The sequence below is a fragment of the Bubalus bubalis genome, chromosome 3, assembly GCF_019923935.1.
Source record: "Bubalus bubalis isolate 160015118507 breed Murrah chromosome 3, NDDB_SH_1, whole genome shotgun sequence".
In the NCBI taxonomy this organism is placed as follows: domain Eukaryota; kingdom Metazoa; phylum Chordata; class Mammalia; order Artiodactyla; family Bovidae; genus Bubalus; species Bubalus bubalis.
Genome location: NC_059159.1, coordinates 131,306,476 through 131,333,348, shown reverse-complemented (window position 1 = coordinate 131,333,348; position 26,873 = coordinate 131,306,476). Strand labels below are relative to the sequence as shown.

At 38.4% G+C, this 26,873-nt stretch overlaps 1 protein-coding gene across 5 annotated transcripts in view; it reads right to left on the bottom strand.

Annotated features, from left to right (window-relative positions):
- PIWIL2 (piwi like RNA-mediated gene silencing 2) overlaps nucleotides 1-26,873 on the bottom strand; it is a 76,803-nt gene that overhangs the window by 19,534 nt on the left and 30,396 nt on the right. For 4 of the 5 annotated variants that reach the window (XM_025281861.3, XM_006047911.4, XM_025281862.3 and 1 more), the window contains exons 11-20: nucleotides 20,916-21,104; nucleotides 20,218-20,302; nucleotides 19,425-19,514; nucleotides 17,831-17,971; nucleotides 14,752-14,865; nucleotides 13,473-13,661; nucleotides 11,165-11,266; nucleotides 10,474-10,590; nucleotides 9,793-9,881; nucleotides 8,815-8,920 (exon numbers count right to left, since the gene is read on the bottom strand). In XM_025281861.3, the coding sequence (XP_025137646.1) occupies nucleotides 8,815-8,920; nucleotides 9,793-9,881; nucleotides 10,474-10,590; nucleotides 11,165-11,266; nucleotides 13,473-13,661; nucleotides 14,752-14,865; nucleotides 17,831-17,971; nucleotides 19,425-19,514; nucleotides 20,218-20,302; nucleotides 20,916-21,104 (1,222 nt within the window). Of the gene's footprint in view, nucleotides 1-373; nucleotides 723-8,814; nucleotides 8,921-9,792; nucleotides 9,882-10,473; nucleotides 10,591-11,164; nucleotides 11,267-13,472; nucleotides 13,662-14,751; nucleotides 14,866-17,830; nucleotides 17,972-19,424; nucleotides 19,515-20,217; nucleotides 20,303-20,915; nucleotides 21,105-26,873 lie in introns of those variants that run through there. The other variant, XM_044940109.1, reaches the window with a different exon arrangement.

Genomic DNA, 26,873 nt, shown 5'->3' with positions numbered 1-26,873 from the left:
CTAAAACAGCACCTTGATCTTAGACTTCCTACCCTACATAATAACTGTGAGGAAATAAACTTTTATTGTTTAAGCCACTCAATCCATGGGATATTGTTATGGCAGCCTTAGCAACCTAATGCACCAATTCATTGACTGTTTAATTTTGGTAAGCATAATTTTTAGTTCTATAAATTTCAGTTTTTCCCCATAGGACTCCTGAAGAATTCTTTGCTAAAATTCTTAATGTTATCTTCCATTTCTCTGAATTTATTAAGTGTAGTTATTTTAAAACCTATCTGATTATTCATCTGGCTAAATCCTCTGTGTATCTGGATCAATTATCTGTAGATCTTCTTGGTTTTTCAGTTCCTTCATTTTCTCTTGAATCCTTGGTTATTATTTACTGATTGCTAGATATTGCAGAAAAAATGTGATGCCCAGGATACTACTATCTTCCTTCAGAGGATTTTTATTTGCTTTTGGCAAATGGGCAGTAAAGCTAGCAGTCAGAGTTTACCTGAATCCATATTCAAGAACTGAAATTAATTCAGAGTTGGTCTACCTACAGTTCTTCTTTATTCAGAGTCTGCAGCCCTTCAGATTCACAAGTAATGGGGAACAGACTCCAGATGACACTGACGTGGGGGCCCAGGCCTCTAGCTTTTGATTCCTAAAGACTTCAAAAGTGCTTCACAGCTTTTCAGTGTTTCAGCTGCCTCTTCCAGAATTAGCTTATGTCCCTAAAGAAAAAGAACCCAAATACAGCTCTCATCATCTCTCTGTGTTTCAGTCTATTTGTATTTTCACCTACTTAATCTTTCTTTTCAATTAAACTCAAATTATATATATGATAAATATGATATATATATATATACACACATATGTATGTGTATATATGTATTTTGAATGCATATTTATGTATATGTGTGTATGTATATAACTATATCAAACACACATGTATACATGAGTGTGTAATATTCCTTTTAAAAAACTGAATGCTAACATAGCTTAGACATAGAATACCTCATTTTATTGTGCTTTACTTCATTGCATTTTGCAGATATTGCATTTTTTACAAATTAAAGGTTTGTGTCACTTTGTGTTGAGCAAGTCTATCAGTGCCATTTTTTCAATATATTTTAAAATTAAGATATGCATATTTGTTTACTGAACATTTAATAAGATTACACTATAGTGTAAAACTAACTTTTATATGCACTGGGACACTAAGAACTTGTGACTCATTTCATTGCAGTACTAGCTTTACTGTTGTAGTCTGGGACTGAACCCACAATATCCTATCTCTGAGGTATGCTTGTATTTACATTGTTAAGCAAGTAATACAAGTAATGTGGGGCCTGGAACGATGTTTTTCACACAGAGAAGATTCAAGTTCGTTTCTTCCAGGTACCTGGAGTATTTGTACTATGAGAAACTTGGAAACACTAGAACACCAGATCATCATATCTGATTCAAAAATTTTAAATAATGCAAAGGTGAGCTACAGTTTGCTTTAATTACTCTTATTCCTAGAAAGTAGCCCCTTGGGGTCCTAAAACCAAATGATGGAGGTTTTCTAGTGTGATCTAGTTTTAGGGGCTTCTAAAGTCTAATGACTGTCCACCTAGAAAAATACTTGCACTTGACAAAAGCAGACTGTCAAGAGCATTCCTCAAGAAATGCTTCTTGAATGAGAAAGTAAGGACCTCTGAAAAACTGTTCAACCATAAAAGCAACAAGCATACTGCACAAAGGGTCAAAAGCAACTTTTTTAGGGCTGTGAAAACTAACTAGAGCTTGAAAGAATCTGAACTGCATTTATTCGATAAAACTGTCTGGATCTTGAGCTTTGTGGTGTTTTAACTTGTTTTGTTCATATCCCTGTTTCTTTGCAATAGCTGTAAAATCTGCAGTTTCACTACCACAGTAACTGTAAAAATAATCCAGCAATCGCTGGAGGATGCAGAACATTCAAAGCATTTGAAGAAATTCTTATCCTGTCATTAGCTGATCACTAAGCTAAACTATTTTATTTATTTTAAGCCATGAAATTAAAATATGCTTACTCCTTAGAAGGAAAGTTATGACCAACCTAGATAGCATATTAAAAAGCAGAGATATTACTTTGTCAACAAAGGTCCATCTAGTCAAGGCTATGGTTTTTCCAGTGGTCATGTATGGATGTGAGAGTTGGACTGTGAAGAAAGCTGAGCACCGAAGAATTGATGCTTTTGAACTGTGGTGTTGGAGAAGACTCTTGAGAGTCCCTTGGACTGCAAGGACATCCAACCAGTCCATCCTAAAGGAGACCAGTCCTGGGTGTTCATTGGAAGAACTGATGCTGAGGCTGAAACTCCAATACTTTGGCCACCTGATGCGAAGAACTGACTCATTGGAAAAGACCCTGATGCTGGGAGGGATTGGGGGCAGGAGGAGAAGGGTACAACAGAGGATGAGATGGCTGGATGGCATCACCAACTTGATGCACATGAGTTTGAGTAAACTCCAGGAGTTGGTGATGGACAGGGAGGCCTGGCATGCTACGATTCATGGGGTCGCAAAGAGTCAGACACTACTGAGTGACTGAACTGAACTGAAGTGAAGCTAAACTAAGGGGAGATATCAGTGACTACACACAGTTTAGATTACCAAGATTACAGAATCAGGCCAGGAAAGTCATAAAACAAAGAGCAACAACAACAGTCCATGGGGGTGGAGATCTGACTTGCAGTCATCAGCATTATATTAAAAATGTCTAGCTTTCAATTAAAAAACTATGAAGCATGCCAGGAAATAGTAACGTAAAGCCCATTCACATGAAAAAATGTAGTAAATAGAAACTGTACTGGAGAAGCCCAGACATTGGTTATACTAGACAAGGACTTTAAACCAATCATTTTAAATAATGTTCAAAGATCTAAAGAAAACTACATCCAAGACTTTAAGGAAAATCTCACACAAAAAAAGACTACCAATAAAAATACAGAAATTATAAGAAAGGGGCTGCCCTGGTGGTCTACTGGTTAAGAATCTGCCTTGCAATGCAAAGGACACTGGTTCGATTCCTGGTCCACAAAGATCCCACATGCCTCAGAGCAACTAAGTCCATGCGCCACAACTACTGAGCCTACATGCAGCTACTGAAGCCCATGTGCCTAGAGCCTGTGCTCTGCAACAGGAGAAGGCGCTGCAATGAGAAGTCCACACACCACAACAATGAGTAGCCCCTGCTTACCACAAATAGAGAAAGCCTGCAAGCAGCAATGAAGACCTACCACAGCCAAAAAATAATATTTAAAAAAAATTGTAAGAAAGAACCAACAAAAATTTTGGAGTCAGAAAGTATTAAATGAAATGGAAATGAAAAATTCAGTAGAGGGGCTTAAGAGTAGATAATCCAGTATGAGAAATAGAAAAAAACGGAAGAAAAATAAATGTAGCCTCTGAAATGCAGTGCAACACCATCAAGCATAACAACATACAAATAATGGGAGTCTTAGTAGCAGAGGAGAAAGGGAAAGGGGCAAAAGTATATGTGAAGAAATACTGACCAAAGATTTCCTAGTTTGATGCAAAAATCAACTGACACATAAAATAAGACATAAAATATCAATTAGGATAAATGCAAACTTAATCTGCAACATCAGCCCTTCCCTGGGTCTCCAGGCTGCTGGCCAACCCAGTACATTTTGGACTTGCAAGCCTCTGTAAGTTACATAAGCCAGTTCCTCAAAATACACACACATACACACACACACATTGTGTTGATTCTGTTTCTCTGGAAACCCTAATATAAAATTATCACAAAGAAAGAGGCACACCATAGAACCACACAGGAACAATATTCTGTGTACTACTGAAATTAATTTGGCAGTAACATGAATGAGACTTATAAAGTCCAACACACTTTCACCATAAAAACACTCTCCCCATTAGGAACATAAAGAAACTTCCTGAACATGATATAATGAGTCTATGAAAAGCCCACAGCTAACATCATGCTAAATGGTTAAAGACTTAAAAGTATCCACCTAAGAGCAAGAAAAAGATAAGGATGCCTGTTTTTACCACTTCTATTAAAAACTGTACTGGAAGTTCCAGTTAGAGCAATTAAGCAAGAAAAACAGATAAAAGGCAACTAAATTCAGATGAAAGAAGTGTGACTATTTCTACTGGCACATAATTGATTCTATACACAAAAAATCCAAAAGAATTGGGGGGAAAATCTACTAAAGCTAGTAAGTTTGGAAAAGTTGAACAGTTGAACATTAATACATAAAACAGTTAGTTCTAAACACCAGCATGAATAATCCAAAAATGAGAACTATTCCATAACTGTAGCATTCAAAAGAATAAAATATCCAGAGTAAACTTAATCAGGAAAGTGAAATACTTGTACACGGAAACTATAAAACATTGCTGAGAGAAATTAGAAACAACCTAAATAAACGAAAAAACATCCTGTGTCTACATACTGCAAGGGTAAATTTAAGATTACAATATTTGCAAAGTCATCTATAAATTCAATGCAATTGCTATCAAATTTCCAATGGCCTTTTTTGAAAAAAGAAATGAAAATGACTATTCTCAAATTCATATGGAATGCCAAGGGTATCTGAATAACCAAAACAATATTGAAAGAAAAAACATGGAAAACTCAGACTTCCTAACTTCAAAACTAACTAAAATGAAACAATATAACCAAAACAGTGTTACTCTGACCTAAGGATGACAAATAAACCAAAGGAATAGAATTGATAGTTCAGAAATAAACCCAAACAGCTTTGTTTGGCCAACTGAATCTTAATCAGGATGCCAATACCAGTCTGTAAAGAACAGTCTCTCCAACAAGAGGTGCTGGGAGAAGCAGGTAACTACATGCAAAAGAGTAGAGATGGACCCCTGCTTTACTCCATACACAAAATGTAACTCAAAGTGGATCAATGACCTAAATGGTAAGAGCTAAAGCTCTAAAACTATTAGAAGAAAAACAAAGGTGTAAATCTTTGTGACTTCAAATTAGGTAACAGATTCTCAGACTTGATACCATAAGCACAAGGAACAAAAGAAAAAATAGACAAATGGGACTTTATCAAAATTTAAAACTTTTGTGCATCAAATAACATTATCAAAAAAGTAAAGAAACTCTACAAAATGGGAGAAAATATCTGCAAATCATACATCAGATAAAAGTTCTGTATTCAGAATATATAAAACAAAAACTCTTACAAGTCAAAAATAAAAAGACAAAGATCAACTGAAAAACAGGATAAGGACTTGAAAGGACTTCTCTAAAGAAGATATAAAAATGGACAATAAGCACATGAAAAGATGTTCAACATGGTTAATCATTAAGGAAATGCAAGTTAAAACCACAGTGAGATTCCACTTCACAATAGTTACAATTAAAAAATGGAAAATAATAAGAATGGTAGCTGAGGATAAAGAAATAAATGGTTGTGCAATGAGGAAATTACAGCATTACACCGGTCTCTTTTAAAAGAGTCCCAGAGAAGAGATGATACTGTCTGTTAGCTCAAAAATACCAGATGTCTGAAATCGCAAATGAACTGCTGCTTTCAGAACCCGACAAAGTTGAATGGAAGCCTAAAAACTTAAATGGAATGCCTCTGGGAGATACTTTAGTCTTACAGTATAATGATGAACTGGACTAATTATTCATGCCTATGAGGGTCTCTACTAATGTGTCACTATTGACTCTTACATTTCAGGTTATATCTACCCATAACCTTGCATTGTGATGTGACACTAACCTTGTTGGTAAGATTCAACTATACCATGTCTTGTGATAATACTAATGTTGATAATCACATCATGAGAAATGCTGGACTGGATGAAGCACAAGCTGGAATCAGAATTGCTGGGACAGATATCAATAACCTCAGATATGCAAATAATACCACAGTTATGGTAAAAAGCAAAGAAGAACTAAAGAGCCTCTTGATGAAAGTGAAAGAGAAGAGTGAAAAAGTTGGCTTAAAACAACATTCAGAAAACTAAGATCATGGCACCTGGTCCCATAACTTCATGGCAAATATCTGGGGAAACAATGAAAACAGTGACAGACTTTATATTTTTGGGCTCCAAAATCACTGCAAATGGTGACTGCAGCCATGAAATTAAAAGATCCTTGCTCCTTGGAAGAAAAGCTATGACCAACCTAGACAGCATATTAAAAAGCAGAGACATTACTTTGCCAACAAAGGTCCATCTACTCAAAGCTATGGTTTTTCCAGTTGTCACGTATGGATATGAGAGTTGGGACTATAAAGAAAGCTGAGCACTGAATCATTGATGCTTTTGAGCTGTGATGTTGGAGAAGACTTTTGAGAGTCCCTTGGACTGCAAGGAGATCCAACCAGTCCATCCTAAAGGAAATCAGTCCTGAATATTCATTGGAAGGACTGATGCTGAAGCTCCAATACTTGGGCCACCTGATGCGAAGAACTGACTCATTTGAAAATCTTACCCTGATGCTGGGAAAGACTGAAGGCGGGAGGAGAAGGGGACGACAGAGGATGAGATGGTTAGATGGCATCACCGACTCAACGGACATGAGTTTGAGTAAACTCTGGGAGTTGGTGATGGACAGGGAGGCCTGGCGTGCTGCAGTCCATGGGGTCGCAAAGAGTCAGACACGACTGAGAGACTGAACTGAACTGAACTGATAAGCAAATATACTGTGAAGTTGGGTTAAAGCCTCCTCAGGATGTATAATACTGATGGAAAAATAACTGCTTGGAGGAAGAACAGGATTAGCAAACGATAAGCTAACTCCCATGCTAAAGAGTTTTGTACAAGTTTATTTTAAGGTACAAACAGAATTCGCAGTGGGTTGCCATTCCCTTCTTCAGGGGATCTCATGACCCAGGGATAGAACACAGGTCTCCTGCATTGCAGGCAGATTCTTTACCATCTGAGCCACCAGGGAAGCCCAATAAATAAGAAGGGAATAATAATTAGTATAGAAGTTTGAGAATATAAGTAAGACTTTTTAGAGCATATTAGTTTTTTCTTTAAGTCTACCCCTACCCCAAACTGACCCCTCCAAAAGTTAGGCAAATTCACAATGTTACTACTTGGCTCATAGAAATGCAGTAGAAGTGACACTACATGGATTTTAAGGCTAAGGTATACAAGGCAACACATTTTCCACCTGGCTCTCTAGTCTCTTGGAATGCTCAAGCACTGAGCCCAGCCACCTTGCTTGAGGAAGCCTAAACTAGCTCATGTGAAAAGACCACATGAAGATGCCCAAAGGGAGAGGAATGGGAGCCCACTGTCCAACTTCCTGACAGTGAACATCATAAATGCTCACTGTATGTCATGAAGTTTTAGGGTATTTTATTACACAGACATCAATAACTGAACAGGGCTCAAGTAATTTACAACCTAGAGGGAGAGATAAATAAAGATACAAACAACTAACAAAAAGCAGGATGTGATAATCACCATGCAGAATGTAAACAGAAGGCCTTGAGAGAGGACCATAAAAAATAAGTCTAGCTAAGCATGGCTCAGCTGGTAAAGAATCCGCCTGCAATGCAGAAGACCTGGGATCAATTCTTGGGTTAGGAAGATCCCCTGGAGAAGGGAAAGGCTACCCATCCCAGTATTCTGGCCTGGAGAATTCCATGGACTGTACAGTCCATAGCGTCGCAAAGAGTTGGACACAACTAAATCACTTTCACTTTCTTTCAAGGGACAGATTAGACGGGGGAATAAGAGAAAGGCTTCACAGAAGCAATCTTCAAGCTATGGCCTAAAAGACACATAGAACTTTGCAGGAAAACAACAGCAATAATAAGAAGGAAGGTGCAAGAGAACTTGGTAACAAAGTAGCATATTGTGGAATTCTTCAGAGACAGAAATTGAATTTCTGGTTTACACAATGTTAATCAAACTATTTGAAGGACACTGTAGGAAATGTTACTCTAAAATGAAACAAGGCAGAGTTCTCAAGATTGACCTTAATCATGAGAAATTATTAGATTTCTTGCTGTTTAATCTTTATGCAAAGGGCTAACTCTGACCCCTAAGAAATGAAAGCCACTTATCAGTGCTTCCTTTGATGTACGGGCCAAGGCAAAACTCAGTACCTCGCTTGCTCATTGTCCCAGACCCAGTATCAGCTTAATGACAGCAATTCTCCACGCTCAGCATTCTTTGGAGTTCTAGGGGTGATTTTCAGGGAGGCACTGATCTTGAACCTAAATGAAAAGAGCCAGGGACTAATAACAGCCATAAAAAGCTGAGAAAATTAATAAGCTGCTTTAATCACTGAAATTTACCCTGACTTTTCTGATAAGGCCCTAAAGATTATATTTATAGGCAACAGGCCGACAAGCCAGGAAATAATCATTACTTACCAAACCAAATCAAAGCACTGAGCTCTTCAAGCTGCTCGACAAGTAGAAGCACGCAGTCTTTCTGAGCTGCCTGTTGATGGTCTGTTTGGGAAACTCACCTTCGATCTGGGATACCTCTCTCTAAATCAGTACCTGCGTGCTCCGTCGCTTCAGTTGTATCCAACTCTTTGTGACTCTATGGACTGTGGCCCACCAGGCTCCTCTGTCCATGGGATTCTCCAGGCAAGAATACATGGAGGAGATATGCCCTCCTCCATGGGATCTTCTCCATCCAGAGATCGAATCCGCTTTGAACCTGCATATCCTGTGTCTCCTGCACTGCAGGAGGATTCTTTACTTGCTGAGCCACTGGGGAAGCCCCACTAAATCAGACTTCCTCTTCAAATGATCAGGAAGGCAGTCCTTAAAAACCCTGATACTTTAAAACTGCTGTTCTCCTCACCTCATAAAACTTCTTTAAGGAGCCCACCAGGCATAGCTTCAGGCTATCCACAATCTCCTGATGAGGCATCTGGAATACCACTCGTGAATACCATTTTGTGAGGGTGCTGGGGCAGAGGTGGGGACAGAAGAAAGAGAAAAGATGAACACACATCCACAGAGGAAGGACTAGATCTGAATGTCAGCACACACAGGCTTCTGCATGTATCAGTCACACAAGTACCCAGCAAATGCATTTATGGTACATGTAAAATCACATGCTGATGCAAGTAAAAGATACATGTAAAGCAGCTACAGAATATAAATAATTGTGAATATTTGCTACCATACTGTTTTTAATTGAAAAAAAAAAAAAAACCCTAGATATCCACCTACAGAGGATTAAATAAATAGTGCTGTAGCATATAATAAATTCCATGCAGCAATTAAAAAGAAACAATGGACATTTATTTATACTGATATGGGAAAATGTCCAAAATATATAGTTTAAGTACACAAAAAATGAGGAACAGAATATATAGTAATATGCCACTTGTGTGTCCACCAGCTACCTAGAAGTGTTAATATGTACATAAAAGAGAACCTAAAAGTATATATATGCCAAATCTTTGGTGGTGGTTAACAAAAGATAAGCCATGAAGAATTTTCACTTTCTCAATTTCCAGAGATTTTTACATAAGCAAGCTTCATTTTTATAATCAGAAAAAACAAACAAAATCCCTCATTTCTGGAGGGGAAAAAATCCACTACCACCAAGACACAGGCTCCATTCTGAAAGGGATTACACTGTAGCCAGGGAAGAAACTTAAGACGTGTGACAAGGAATTGCACAAATTAATATTATAGGAAGAGAGAGAAGGAAGGATTTTAGTATACTTTTACTACAATATTGAATACTCAAAAAATTTTATGGCTTTATAGTAAGACTAGGTGTTTAAATAAGGTAACCAAACACAACAGAGCCAGGAGTGGCACTCACAGATTGATGCTTGCGACGAAGCCAACCACAGAGCGCATGCCTCTGCTGGGGTCATGGTAAACATCCATTCCAATCACCATTAACTGTTTCTGGGTCAGAAAGCAAAAAACAAACCAAAACATCCAAGTAATCTGTCACCCCATGTTGAACTGTTGTCTGAACCCCAAAGCAACATATGAAAGTAAGTTCTGGGGAGAGGGGGAGAAAGGGTGCAACCAAACTGACATTTTTAAACACTGTGAACATAGTCAGAGATTGTCAAGATCAGGGATTGGCAGACTTTCTGTAAAGAGCTAATCAGTAAAGACCTTAGGCTTTGTGAGCCACACGGTCTCTGGGGAACTATGTAATTCTGCCACTGCAACACACAAGCAGCCACAGGTTGTAGTACATAAAGGAGTAAGGCTATGTTCCAATAAAACTGCATTTAAGGACAGTGAAAACTGAATTTCATACCATTTTCATGTGTCTGGAGATATAAGTCTTATGTTTATTTTTCTCAACCATTTAAAAATGTGAAAACCAGTCTAAGCTTTTGGCCTATATGAAAACAAGCAATGAACCACTCTGATTACAAGGCAATGAGAATATGGAAAACTCTGGGAGGAAAATTAGGAAAATAGCCAGGCGGGACTGTTTGGGGAGATGAACTGAATGAAGACATATCTCAGCATCACTCACCAGAGGAATATCCACTCCCCAGAGCTCACCACCCAATTTACAGTTAATCTGAAGTAAAATTTTCTGGGCCACACTTCGAAGCCTGGTGGGCTGACCAATGGTTCGGACATTGATGACCTGTAATAGAGGGACCAAAAGGTATGGGGAAAGAGGACACTAGCAACCTTTCAGACAACATAAACTACCCTAAAGCAAATACTACATTTGCTCAAGAAACTCCAGCTGGCAGATCATTTACTTTGCACTAACAGTTCTAACTCTAACTGGGTCTCTAGTCAGGCATGCGTGTACACACATGTGCACACAAAATGCAAATGAAAACCAAAAAACCAGCCAATAAAAACTTTCAAAAATATCTCATGCAGAGTAAAAAAAAAATTAATCTCCATAGGAAAAGCCAGCTTTCCCCTTTCAAAGGGACGCCTATACTCTCAGAACCCAGTCATGTGAAACAACCTGGTGACTTGGCTGTGAACAAGCACAAGTGCTCATGTGGGAACATGAAAGCAGTATTTACAAAGAGCATCTGCTATTCGCCAGGTTACTCTAAAGGGGACGTTTCACCAGCTGGGTCTACACACGCTGGCTTCTAATAGTGACTTCAGTCTTTTTGAACACATTTATCCCGCTTTTCCAAGCCTCAAGGGATGCTAGAATTTCCATCTGAGCCTCCTGCCTAGCTCCCACTCACCTGTGAGGGTACAGGAGTCTGCACACAGCACAGCTTTTTAATGGCCCCATAGAGATCATCACGTGTACCCATGATGATGCAAACAACCATCTGTATCTTCCCCTTGAGGAGATAAAGTATATATAAGTCAGCCTTTGGAACTCTGAGGGGACCCTGATAGGGTTCTAGTCAGGGGCAGTTCAAGAGTCTGGAAAGCCAGAGGACCTTTAGTGTATAGTGGGGGCTGAAACAAAGATGGTGGACATTGCAACACAGAGAAAGGTCCTTGAACATGAATAGACCTTTGGGTTCACATTTGTTGGGTTTCAGGCTTCTTTGCTTAGCTATGTAACATGCTATGTTAAATTATCTAGAGCTGGTCCTGATTACCTGACTTATTCATCAGGAGACTTAAGATGCTTGCAAAAGACCAGACTTAAAAATATGAAAGGGTTTCTTATTAGTTGATGCTTTTAATTCCCGACATTTTTTTTTTTTTTGCCACTCTCTTTAGTAAACTAAGTGCCTTATGACATTCATGCCACAGAACTTTTACTAGGAAATAGGGAACATAATATCAGAAGAAAGGATTCAGAGCCAAATGCAAAGGAAATGAAGTCACTGCCAAATCCATAAGATCTTCCTAACTCTCTGATTAGGATAGAGAAAAATATTGCCAGCAGCTTATCTTATATCAGTATCTTCTACCTCTCACTACTTAAGAGATCTGATACTAAAAACAAAGGATCTGACTTCCCTGGCGGTCCAGTGGTTAAGACTCCACGCTTCCACCGCAGGGGGCTCGGGTTTGATCCCTGGTTGGGGAACTAAGGTACCACATGCCGTGCAGTGTGATTAAAAAAACTGAAAAAAATTAAAGTAAGAGGGGGAAAAAAAAAGAGGCTCTTTCAAAATGTGAATAAAGGAAAGCAGCACAGAAGTAAAATAAATTTGCCAACCTTTTATGCTAGAATCAGAAATCAATAGTATACCATTCCAAACCAGATTAGTTTTAAATTAAGATCTTTCAGAGGACACACATTCCAGCAATCATATCAAAGAACTTCCAAAGTCACACAGAACAAGGGCTGTACACTATAAGCCTATGGGCTGGATCTAAGAAACGGATGTGGTTTTTTAGTCTCTATAATGAGTCACAAGTCTTTTTTACATTAACATTTAAACATAGGTAGATACACAAGTGCAAATCTATATTTTTGGCTTCTATTGAAAAACAAATTAAAAATCAATTTGACAATGCTGGGCTGTTATCTGCAGTCATGGGGTTTACTCTCTTTATTCACTAGAGTCCCCTCCTGGCTCACTTCACTCCGGCAGACATCTGAGTTTATGACCCTGAAATAAAGAGAATAATGAAACAGAATGCCCTAAAGATGACAGATAATAAGACCAATATGACCAAGTAAGACAAAGTTACATGAGGAATGTAACTCATATCCATGTCAATATCCATGAAGATTGTTGGCAGTGCACTCTCATAAAAGGAACATGCCAAGTCATGAGATGGGGGAGCGAGCGGAGGTACTAAGCTGGACTTTTCTTTTGAAAGCAAGGCAGAATTTATCAGGCCCAGGGGAGGCCACTACAGAATAAGAAGACATGGAAAGTTAGCAAGAAAATACAAAGAAAGGGAGAACATGAGTGTGCTGCTACAGATGATACACCCAGAGTGGTGGATCAAGAGAAAGTCATGACGCGAACATAACCTAATTCTAGTATTGATCTCACATGAACTGACTCTTCAATTCAAGGACCAGTTATCTCCAAAATTTTTTGCCTGCTTTTGCTCCCTCCTTAATCTTCTTCCTCTGTTTTATGTACAGATAAGAACTGTAGGCCTGAACTACTAAGCTGTGAATACTATGACCTGCTCAGCTCTAGTGATACCGTTCGGCTATCAGGAACAAGCTGATAGGCCCCCTGCCAAGTTCATCATCGGAGCAATTTGAATCTTAAGCCAGACCAGACTGTGACAGCTCAGTACTGAATCGTCCAAGATAGCACCTGGCCCAGGAAACTGCTTTCTGAGCATATGTTCTATAATGATAACAAACTGAAGTTAAGTCAGCTATTCTCTTGGCCGATTACATGAGGAACAGAACACTACAGTGAGTGAGAGTGCCAACACAGGAGAGAAGCAAACCCAGCCAAAGGGCATGTAGACTACTCTGTTCATTGTTTCACATGCATATGAGTAAGACACAGGTTCCTGGACACCATCAACAGCAGACCAACAACCAGGGTAATATAAAATCAAGTATTCAAGTATTTCAAAATGGGCATCCAGAAAATTCAAGTAAATTTATACCTCAACCCCCAGCATGGATTGAATGGTTCTGACATAGGTCTCTATGCGATCATCCTTCAGTTCCACCCAGGCCGGTGGGCTCATACGCATGCCAATGGGGCCGGCTATCTTCTCCAACATGTTCACCAGCTCTCGGGCTTGATCCATTGCTCTCTTTGGGTAAAACAGTGCCCAGAAATGCAAGGGGACCTAGGAACAACCACAAGCTATTTTTTAGTACTTCCCATGACACCTCCAACACGCCAACATCATTTCAGCAGATGTTACTCCAAAGAACAAACTGCTTTTTACTCTGCTTCAGTCCTGTCTTATCTAATGCCAATTACTAATGTAGATGTGTGTTGTAAGTACATTGAGGCAGGCTCACAATGGAATATACTATGCAGCGATGAGAATGGAAGCTCTATAACTATACTTAATGATATGGAGAAACTCATCAAGCAAGGTTGAAGAAAGGAAGGCAGACATGAAAGAATATATACGGTATGGTTCCATGTATATGTTACACACAAACACGGCTTTAAAAAATTCAATGCTGTCAGAGGTCAGAACAATGGCCATTTTGGGACTATGTAAGGGTAACAGGTAGTAGTAATTAGGATCATGGAGGGAAGCATCTGGGGCACTGGTAAAGTTCTGCTTCTTAACCCAGTATTGATTACTCAATTTGTGAAAATTAATCAAAACTGAGTCTCAGTGAACTCCGGGAGTTGGTGATGGACAGGGAGGCCTGGCGTGCTGCGATTCATGGGGTCGCAAAGAGTCAGACACGACTGAGCGACTGATCTGATATACATAAATGTACCTTTTCTTTAAATATATTTCCAAAAAACATTTTAGAAACAAAATGTGTATACTTTATGCATGGCCATAGCAACCAGGTTAGCAAAAAAGATTTTAAAATGATTATAATACCATTTTTTTCTTCAGTTGACTTGGTAGGAAACTGTTTTAATTTTACTTCTTTCATGGAAACTGTAGGGGAAAAGAGGAAGGAAAGAGAAAGGAAGAAGGAAGAACAAAGAGCAGTTGGCAATAGGCTGGCACTGTATGAATAACCACAGCAATTTATTTCTTTGTCCTGAATCTATGGTCAAGCAAAGGGCTTACCTCTAACAACTCATCAATTTGCTCTTGTTTGAAGGACCTTAGTTTAGTAAGTAATTCCATGGGAATTCAGTTGGTACTTCCTCTCAAAAAGAGGACAACTAAATAATTTCTGCTTCTTCACACTTATAGGAATACTGGCCCTCTCTTTACCACCTCACAAATCACTTACAGTCAAGATGGAAAGGTCTCTGGTTACTTCCTTAATCCAGTTTAGTTCCGGAGATGTGATAAATGATATATTTCTTAAGTTAATTCTTTCCATTGGCAGAACACGTCCTTCAATCTAAACAGAAAATAAAGCACCTATGACATGAACCATCTGCAAACATTAGTTAGAAAAATGTTCAGAGGCTTGGTCTACTCTACTATATACACCTGTTCCTGTCATAACTTCTGAAAATGGTAGAAAAATGCAACTGTTAGCAGTTAAGAATCCATGTCAATAAAATTCTGAACACACACAGTTTTGATAGGCACTGCCCTTTAATTCGGAAAAGGCGATGGCACCCCACTCCAGTACTCTTGCCTGGAAAATCCCATGGACGGAGGAGCCTGGTAGGCTGCAGTCCATGGGGTCATGAAGAGTCGGACACGATTGAATGACTTCACTTTTACTTTTCACTTTCATGCATTGCAGAAGGAAATGGCAACCCACTCCAGTGTTCTTGCCTGGAGAATCCCAGGGATGCGGGAGCCTGGTGGGCCGCTGTCTATGGGGTAGCACAGAGTCGGACATGACTGAAGTGACTTAGCAGTAGCAGCAGCAGCAGCCCTTTAATTACTGAAGCTCCCAACATGGTCCCCAAGAAAGGGATCAGAAAACACTGTGTCTTTAGAACCAGAGAATGAAGGTAAAATCGCTATAAATTCAAGGTGAACAGGAAAATAATATTTAGAAAAATTTAAATAGAAAATTAAAGAGAAAATGCCATAATAAGACTGAACATAAACTACTATTATACTTTATACAAAAGAAAAACAGGAAAAAAAATTCATATAATGAAAGACCAAATTAAAATGAAGAATAATAAATAAATCAGATCTAAATATCCAAAAGTAAGAAAATAACTAAATTGATGATATATCTATATGATGGATATTTTGTGACCATTACACTCACTTTCTAAGTGCACTTAACATAATCCTGTTTTTGCAAAAAATAAACAGCAATGTACACATTATAAAAACTGAATTGAAGAATGAGTCAAGAAGATCCCCTGGAAAAAGAAATGGCAACCCATTCCAGTATTCTTGGCTGGGAAATACCATGGACAGAGGAGACTGGAGGGCTACAGTCACAAAAGAGTTGGATACAACTTAGTGACTGAACAACAAAGGAATCAGACTCATCTTTGCTTATGAAAACAAAAAACTGCTGGAACTTTCTGGAGGGCAAAATACCAAAAAGTACTGGAAACATAAATATATATGTCCACTGACCTAGCAATTTCACTTCCATAAATCTATGAAAATAAACATCATGTGCAAAGATATAATTATAAGGATGTTCACAGATTCATTTTCATAGGAAAATGCTAAATTCAATTTGAATGTAAAAGAGTAAGAAATTATTAGTAAAATGAATTATCTGTTATCCATTAAAATATTCAGAAAAATATTAAATGACATGAAAAAACATTACAAATAAACTGAATAAAAAAAGAGGAAACCATTTAAATACATACCGCATGTGAGTATGTGCATGCACATATACACAGACCAAAAAAACTAAAGGTTATATAACAAAATGTTAACAGTGGTTATAGGTATTCTGATATAGCATGACTATAGATGAACATTTTTCTTCTTTGGCTTAAGTTTTCTACATCTTCAAATAATATTTAATAACATGAACACATGTTCAAGATACAATAACACATGAAAAACAAGATGCAAAACCATATATAGTATAAGCACAATTTTATAAGAAAAGATTCACTCTCACAGGAAAAAAAGTTTATGGAAACAAAATATACTGAAAATAACACTATCTTTTTTTATGCGCCTAAAATAAATCACTAAGATATTATCTTTGGGCGATGAAACTACTGATGTTTTTATTCCCTTCTTTACATGTTCTACGATATCCACATTTTCCTTATTGACTTTCCACTACTTTTGTTTAAAAAAAAAAGAAAATTTTGGGACTTCCTTGATGGTCCAATGGTTAAGAATCTGCCTGGCAATGCAAGGGACACTGGTCTGATTCCTGGTCTGGGAAAATCCCACATGCCCGGGGGTATCTAAGCCCGTGCACCACAACTGCTGAGCCCATGTGCTGCAAGTACTGAAGCCTGCATGCTCTAGAGCCCATGCTCTGCAACAAGAGGAGCCACTGTAAGGAGAAGCCTGTGCACCACAACAAAGAGTAGCCCCCGCTTGCTGCAACTAGAGAAAGCCTGCGCACAGCAACAAAGGTTCACTACAGCCAAAAAAAAAAAAAATTTTTTTTTTTAAATTTTAACAAGGAGTCAGTTCAGAGTGAAAGAGAACAAAAGATAAGACAGAATCAATTATTAGTATTTTAGGTATAACCTAGAGAGAAAAGTAAAAAAGCAATAAAAGCTAGTATTTACTGAACACGTGCTAGGTGTCAAATATTATGCTAACGATTTTACCATATAATTCTATTAACTCAATATAATCTTTATTTAAGAGATAAAGAAACTATGAGATGCTAAGCAATTTGTTTCAAGTAAACAAGGCAAGAGGCAGAACCGAGGTTCAAAGCCAAGGACTTCACCAACTCATGCTGCCTCTGCACTGTCTCACGCTGCATAAAATACAATGGAGTGGACTCAGGCAAAGTGCAGGCAGAAAGGGCCACGTGAAAATTAAAATGTACAAGTCTGAGACTTTATGCCTATGAAAACAACAACAGGAATATATTCAAAGAAACACAAGTTAATCATTGGGAAAGAAAAACTTGCAGAGGGGGGAGAAAAAGACATAGAACTTTAAGAGTAATTTGGGCTGGAAAACTAAAAATGAGGTAAATTTTGAGGGTCACTATTCCTTTTTCTTGACTGGAAACTAACAACTCAGATCCTGGGAAATAGAGAAGAAAATCTGTAAGAGCTAACAGCAAATTAAGTCAAGGAAATTCAATTATGACTAGGACCAAATAAAAAGTATAATAATAAAGCAAAAACTGTAAAATAAAGACAAGATAGGAAGTTATCACCTAGTCTCAGAAAGCTCTCAATTCTTTGTAATGATATGTCCTACCATCATATCTTCCAGTTTACCTTATGTACATCTTTCTGCAGATAGAGTCCCCAACGTGTCAGTTCACTGTTAGCTGTCTCATTTTTCGAAATTCTCTGCAGCAAGCATTCCAAAGCACTATGGTGCTGTTTGGGGCTCAGGTTGATCTGCTGGGTCAAATCCTGAATAGAATCAAAATGGAGATACTAAGCTATTACTTCTCCAGTATGAGATTAAAGAAACCCCAATGCAGAAAACATTTCCATAGAAAAATCTTTTTCCCACTGAAATCTGTAGAAATTTTAAAGTGTCTCCAAGGACTTTATTATAATAGCTCATGAAAGTGAATGAAGTATAAGGATAAAATTTTAGCGATAAAAGAATTTTTTTTAATTGAAATATAGTTGATTTACAATGTTGTGTTAATTTCTGCTGTAGAGCAAAGTGATTCAGTTACACACACACACATAGATACAAAGTATTTAAAATTGTCACTGTTTCTTTCTCATGACATCTAAATCTTATTCTCTTTCTCAAAGCCATGTAAGGGGACTTGACTATACCTATTAAACATCGGGGCAGAAAAATGCCCTATGCCAGACACGCAGGCAAACATAAAACACATCTAGTCTTATACTTCATGTCATATGATACTAGTCAGTTAATGTCACTATAAAACACTTGTTTGGTCCAGGGTGTGACCCGTAATAGGTGTTTTCTAAATATTTATTGTTGAATGAACATCTAATGGGATGAAGATTCAGAATCATGTAAGTGAATTCTTTCTTTAGCTTCTGGAACTAATCAACTGTGCGGCTGTTGCTCCCTGTGTGGCAGTCATTAGGGCAGTGAGTCTATGGGGCTATACAGATAGCTCTGTGATCATAAAGTCATTAGGTAACTGGGAGTTGTAAGGAAGAGTTTTGACCTACATACTGAAAGCAGAAGTATCAGAAGGTAAACATGAAAGAACTCTCTTATAGGAATTCACTTTAGCTTGTTACGATGTTACTAAAAACAATTCATGGCATCTGAGACAAGCCCAGGGGTCCAAAACTGGGACAGACAAGGACTGAGACAGAGGCAGCAGAACAGCATGCAAGTGGAAAGACCCAAGCGGACAGTATGGAGGTGGAGCCCTCATGGTCTGGACCCTCGCTACTGCACACACCTCTGCCTCCCAGCTACTGTGCCCTACATGAGACCTCCAGGACACCCAAGCACCACAGCACGAACTTCTATCCTCTAATTTCTCCCTCCAACTTGCTGACTTTTTGCTACATTATTTTCTCCATCCCTTCAAATAAACTGAAGGCTTACAGAAACGTTAGAAAAATTCAGTGCTCTCAAAAAACGTCATTTATGGTCACATGACCAGCCTACAGTCCCCCATCAGATTGGGGAGGGTGATGCTAGAACTCTTTGTATTCTTTTACCTTATAATCCAGTCCTTCTACTATTGTAACAACATTCCAAAGAAAGCTCTGGTCAGCTCTTTCACAGTGTGTGGGAAGAGACATGGATAATGCTTATGGAGAGGAAAAATGAACCTGCCCAGGTGACAATGCAAATCTGGCCCAATGCAAGCCATATCTCTATCAAAATGGTCTTGGGTTCAAAGCAGGCCCTTCTCACCTTCATTGCTCTGAAGTCCTTCTTCATCTTCTCAGGGATTCCAGTCATGAAGGAAAGCTCAGGGAGCAGCAGGATTTCACTTTTTAGCAACTTGGAGGAGAGAACAGAGGGAAAGCAAGGCAGTCAAAGAGGATCCTGTTCCTCTGACTGGTATAAGACCCTGGCAGGCCCAAACTGGTCCCACAGGGGTATAACAGGCACTCTTAGGAACATAAGACCCCAGAGAAGAGGGCAGGAAACACGACCAGTGTTTTATCCTTTTCTCGCTTGGGTCACAATTGGTTGCACTAGGTAAAGAGAAAAATACTCAAACTGTCAAAAGCAGAGGGAAAACTAGAAAAACGAGAACTATTTTTTCACTTGGGCCTCCAAGTAAGTAGGTGGATATCACACAATATATCCTATCAAACTGGTGCCTCTGTCTCACCTTAACCTATTTTGATCTTCAGTCTCCACTCTGAAGACAGAGGAGTTAGGTGTCAAGGTACTTTTCCCTGGTCCCTAACCCTGTTAAAATGTCTCCAGCTTCCCTAATGGACCCAGTGTTTCAATCAGTCAATTCTCCTTATTCCTTAACCTAACTCATTCTTTGGATGTTTAGTTTCTCACTAAGGGGTCTTCAAGAGTACCTCTGGGTATAGGAGACAGACAAAGAATGCACAGCTTTCCCTAACCACACTGTAATCATAGCCTCATGGCTCCCAGAGCCATGAAGAAGGTGAAGAGTGGCTGATGGGTAGAGAATTTGGCTGGAAGCATCAGCCTGACATGCACCACCACCACCACCACTCACCATCCCTTGGTTATTCTGTCTCTCACTGGGCCTGTGGATCAGCAGTGGCTGGTCCTCTTCCTTTACTGTGATCCCATAGTTTTTGCTAGAGCAGAACAGAGGCAGGAAAAAACTGTCAGTAGCAGCATCACCACTCTTACTGCAACGCAGTCTGAGCGTTAACCAGGACTGAGGTATACTATTTGTATTATACCCTTGTCAAAGATCCATCATAAACTCACCAGAGTACATTCATAACTGGAAAAAGCAGGCTCAAGTTAATGCAATTAAATAGAGAGGAAACAGGATAACAGCCCAGGAAAGCAATTCTTTAAAAACTGAATCAGGCCAACAAACAAAAAAATAAAAATAAAAATCTTCCTCAGGCCAAAGGGCTTAGGTAACTAGAAAGGCAAAATGACAGTCAAATGATTAATGACTTGAATTTAATCTCTCCAACCAGACTTCGAACCAAAACAGAAAAGGAAACATAATTTTAAAGCTCTGAGGTTAATTTATGAAATAACTTGCAAAAAGTACTAAAGGAAATAAAACTGTAAGGGTAGCAAATTCAGGTCAAATCCCACAAACAAACTCGTCAATCTTGGGTGCATTACCAATCCAATTACTTTTGATGTGTCCTGCTACATGTCACTCTTACTGGAGAACGAAAGACCACGCACCAACCTGCAAGCCCAAGCCCAGTCTCCTTCCTCTACCTGTAGTAGTCCAAGAATGTAATCTCCTTCCCATCAGACATGGTGAAGCTATCTTTTGGAGTCTTATTCCAATCCACATCATCAATACGATAGGTACGATTGTTGTATCGGGTTATAACAATATTGCCAACCAGAAGCTTAGTGCACTCGTCCTGGAAGTTTTCTTTGTTCTGCAAGTACATGGTGTGCCTTGGGAAAGAGACAAAAGACCTCTGGATCATATGGAGTATACACAGAGCAACATGAAAGGAACAGGGGATGCCTGTAAGTACTTGAGGGTTCCAACTGCTAACACCTAGCTCCAAAAGGCTCCAGCTGTCTCTTTTAGGAGACAGAACTCTCATATCTCTTTTTAACAATGCCCCCCAAAAAGGGTGACAAGATAAAAATAAAAACAACTAAAAATTGACAAAATCCACTAAAGTCCTTAAAATAAGGTACTCTAATCATCAGAATAATCTGTATCATCATTATTAGGAGGCAGTCTACACAGGAACAACATAACATTCTTAAAACTATATTTGCCCTCACTAGCTGAAGGAAGAAATTACAACTATTGGAGGACCACACTCATGAGGCAAAGAGGTGAAAAAAGGTCCTTGAAGATGAAGATGATCAGTGGAGGCTGAAGACAGACAGGGACCAGATACTAATTTCCTTGTGGGTCAGAACATGGACTCTTCTGTGGGCCAGTATCACCCAGAGTATACTCCTTAGGAACACTGGTCCCTTGAGAAGTCTTGAGGGGGTGAAAAAGGTTCTATGATCAAAAAAATTGAGACCATTCTTCATATTATAACCCTTTCTCAGAGTTTCACAACATACATTACCACATCAGACTGCTACAGAAAGAGAAACATGTTGAGTTTCATTCACCTACAATTTACAAATAAACCCAGACTCCTCCCTCCCTTTTCCCTTTTAGTCCCTTGAACAACTATCACCATTCTAGGTGATTAGTATCCTGCTGGACTTGCTGCAGTTAAGTGATGAAAAACCATCAGAAACTTGAAATAGCTCACATTGACTACAGACACTAGAGCCAAAACCTCGGTTCAAATCTTGGCTCTGCCACTTACCAGCATATGAGATTTTGAGCAAGTTATTTAACCTTGGGTTTCAGTTTCCTTGTGTCAAAGTGGAGTCAGAACAAACTGCCTAACTCACGGTTGCTGATAGAACTCCATGACTTTATTCATGTAAAGCACTTAGGGCATAACACTGTGTTTTGAAATAAGATTAGAGATTTTATCACAGATCATTTCATGAATTTTTGCTTCCTATTTACATAGCTTTATTCAACAATACAACTATTTTTAAAAAATATTTTTAAATCAAACTCTTCAACTGTGTTAATGGTTACATAACACTATTTCACTAAGTGGACAGTACATTAATTCACTGGTCTTTCACTTTTTAAGTAGTAGTTCTATTGTTTCACTCTTACAAATAACTGACTGAACATCTTTAACAAAAATTCTTCTATACTTAAACTGTATCCTTGACAGATTTCCTATAAATGAATACCAGACCACCTGACCTGCCTCTTGAGAAATCTGTATGCAGGTCAGGAAGCAACAGTTAGAACTGGACATGGAACAACAGACTGGTTCCAAATAGGAAAAGGAGTACATCAAGGCTGTATGTTGTCACCCTGATTATTTAACTTATATGCAGAGTATATCATGAGAAACGCTGGGCTGGAGGAAGCACAAGCTGGAATCAAGATTGCCGGGAGAAATATCAATAACCTCAGATATGCAAATGACACCACCCTGAGCACAGAAAGTGAAGAAGAACTAAAGAGCCTCTTGAGGAAAGTGAAAGTGGAGAGTGAAAAAGTTGGCTTAAAGCTCAACATTCAGAAAACGAAGATCATAGCATCCGGTCCCATCACTTCATGGGAAATAGATGGGGAAACAGTGGAAACAGTGTCAGACTTTATTTTTTTGGGCTCCAAAATCACTGCAGATGGTGACTGCAGCCATGAAATTAAAAGACGCTTACTCCTTGGAAGGAAAGTTATGACCAACCTAGTGGCACCCCACTCCAGTGCTCCTGCCTGGGGAATCCCATGGACGGGGGAGCCTGGTGGGCTGCAGTCCGTGGGGTTGCTAGGAGTCAGGCACAACTGGGTGACTTCACTTTCCACTTTCATGTATTGGAGAAGGAAATGGCAACCCACTCCAGTGTTCTTGCTTGGAGAACTTGAGAGTCCCTTAGACTGCAAGGAGATCCAACCAGTCCATTCTAAAGGAGATCAGCCCTGGGTGTTCTTTGGAAGGAATGATGCTGAAGCTGAAACTCCAGTGTTTTGGCCACCTCATGTGAAGAGTTGACTCATTGGAAAAGACCCTGATGCTGGGAGGGATTGGGGGCAGGAGGAGAAGGGGACGACAGAGGATGAGATGGCTGGATGGCATCACTGACTCGATGGACGTGAGTCTGGGTGAACTCCGGGAGTTGGTGATGGACAGGGAGGCCTGGAGTGCTGCGATTCATGAGGTCGCAAAGAGTCAGACACGACTGAGCGACTGAACTGAAATGAGGGTGGGTAACAGATAAGGGGTGAAGGGTTTCTTTTGATTGTAATGGAAATGTGCTAAACTGATTGTAGTGATGGGTGCGTAATGAATATACTAAAAGCCATTAATGTTATCCTTTAAATGAGTGAACTGTTAGGTATACAGTTAAATCTCAATAAAGCTGTTTTAAGAAAATGAAAGATAAAATCATTCCCAGGTAAATAATAACTAAGAGATCATGTTCCTGGAAGACTCTGCTCTACAGGAAATACTAACAGATAAATCTTTTATGCCTCAGCATAAAAAAACAATACCAGATGGCAACTTGGAGCCACAGGAAGGAAGAATGTTGGCAACGATATATATGTCGGTAAATATAAAGTGACCATATGAATATACTTTTTCTTCATGTCTTAAAAAAATTGTAAGATTGTTTATTTTAAGACTGTTTAAAGCAATAACTAAAACACTGTACTGTTGGGTTTATAACATATATCCAGTTTGTATCTCTGGGTACATACCCATAAAGAGGAGAGAAATATGGAACTATGCTGAAGCAAAATTTCTATACTTTACTGGAATTAAGTATGCATTAATGTAAAATAGATTGTGATATGTGAAAGATACTGAAATACTTAGAACACACACACATAGACACACACAATTGACAGAGGAACTTAAATGGTACACTAAAAAATATTTAACACAGAAGAAGGCAATAAAGAAAAAAATGGAGGGAAAAAAAAAACACAGGAGACAAACAGAAAACAAATAGCAAATGGCAGACATATAGCCAACAATATAAATTCTAAGACTTAATACAAATGTATTAAACAGGCCAATCCAAAAGCAGATTGTCAGACTGGGTAAAAAAACCAAAATCTAGATATACGCTGTCTACAATAATTCAAAGACATAAACAGGTTGGAAAAAGAAGAACAGAAAATACATACCAAACAGTAACCATAAAAAAGCTAGACTGGCTACACTAACATCAGACAAAATAGACTTTAAGGCGATATTATTACTAGACATGAAAAGGCACATTTCACAATGATAAAAGAGTTCATTCATCAATAAGATACAGTGATTATAAATATGTACATTTATTGTAAGTATAGATGCATGTGTAGCCAAAGGCAAATACCTGAAGAAAAAATTGACAAAGTTTAAAGAATTAAACAACTTGAAAAGATTTCAATATTCCTATCGTTGATACCACAAATAGAAAATTAGGAAAGATACAGAAGACTTGAACAACATTAGTAAACCAACTGAACTAACTGAGTACATAAAACAATCCCCCCCAAAACAGCAGAATGCATATCCTTTTCAACTACTAAAGGAACTCCCAGGACAGATTCTATACTAGGCCATAAAACAAGTCTCAATAAAATTAAAACACCTGAAGTAATACAAAGTATGTTCTCCAAACACATCAGAATAAGACTAGAAAACAAAACAGAATAGGAAGTACCCAAATATCTGGAAATTAAACTGCAACCTCTAAATAATTCAAAGAAGGCAGTACAGAAGAAATTAGGAAGTACCTCAAACTGAAAGAAAGCAAAAAACCAATATCAAAAAATCATGAGTTATAGCTAACGCAGTGGTCAGAGGGAAGTTTACATCTTTAAATTATATGAGAAAGGTAGTAATAAACTTACATGTTTATGATAGAGGTGTCAGGTTAAATCAAGAAAGGACAATGTTTTATGACTTATATGCAACAAAATGAATTTAGACCACTACCTCATATTGTCCACAAAAGTTAACTCAAACTGGATCACAGACCTAAACATAACAGTAAAACAATAATGCCTCCTAAAATAACACAGAAAATCTTTATGACTTTGAGTTAGGGAACAATTTATTAGATTTGAAAACAAAAATACAATCCGTGAAAGAAAAAAAACTAATAATAGACAGTCAAATTAAAAATGTTTGATCCTTACAAGACTCCATTGATAAAAATGAAAAGATAAGCCACAGACTAAGAGAAAAAGTTTGCAGATCATGTATCTTGTTGACAAAGGGCTTATATTTCTCACTTATCAGAACTCTTACACACTTCATGAAAAACAAATTTAAAAATTGGTGAAAACTCTGAATACACATTTCATCAAAATAGACAAATGAATGGCAAGTAAGCACAGGAAAAGATGCTCAACATCATCTAGAGAAATGCAAATTAAAACCCACAACGATATTCTGTAATAATCTTAAATGGGATAAGAAACTGAAAAGGAATAGATACATGTATAACTGAAACACTCTGCTGTTTGCGGAAAGTGACACAACATTGTTAATCAACTATATTCCAATATAAAACAAAAAATTTTAAAAACCCTTCAGTTCAGTTCAGTTGCTCAGTCGTGTCCGACTCTTTGTGACCCCATGAATTGCAGCACACCAGGCCTCCCTGTCCATCACCAACTCCCGGAGTTTATTCAAACTCATGTCCATCGAGTCGGTGATGCCATCCAGCCTTCTAATCCTCTGTCGTCCCCTTCTCCTCCTGCCCCCAATCCCTCCCAGCATCAGGGTCTTTTCCAATGAGTCAACTCTTCGCATGAGGTGGCCAAAGTATTGGAGTTTCAGCCTCAGCATCAGTCTTTCCAATGAACACCCAGGACTTGTCTCCTTTAGGATGGACTGGTTGGATCTCCTTGCAGTCCAAGGGACTTCTCCAACACCACAGTTCAAAAGCATCAATTCTTTGGCACTCAGCTTTCTTCCCAGTCCAACTCTCACATCTATACATGACCACTGGAAAAACCATAGCCTTGACTAGATGGACCTTTGTTGGCAAAGTAGTATCTCTGCTTTTTAATATAAAAACACTTAGAAAGCATTAAAATTAAACACAGGATCTTAAATCTTCTCACCATAAAAAGAAATACCACAACAAAGTATTACTATGTACTGATCAGAATTTCCAATATTAAAAAACTGACTATATCAAGTGTTGGCAAGAATGTGGAACAAACAGAAATCTCATACATTTGCTGGTGGGAACATAAAATGGTACAGATACTTTGGAAAACAGTTTCTTCGAAAGCTAAATGTACACCTATCATTTGACCCACCATTTTACTTCCCAAGTATTACCTAACTAAGAGAAATCAAAGTATGTGTCCATGGAAAGACTTGTACCCGAATATTTACAGCAACCTTATGTGTAACAGCCAACAAGTGGAAACAACAGGTGAGTAGACTTTAAAAACTGTGGTATATTCATACAAAAGAATACTACTCAACAATGAAAAAGAACAAACTTTTGATACATACATCTACAACTAAGAATATACTGGGATTTCCCTGGCAGTCCAATGGTTAAGACCCCATACTCTCATGGCTGAGTGCCTGGGTTTAATTCCTGGTTGGGGAACCAAGATCCCACAAGCCATGTGGCACAGCCAAAAATAAAAAA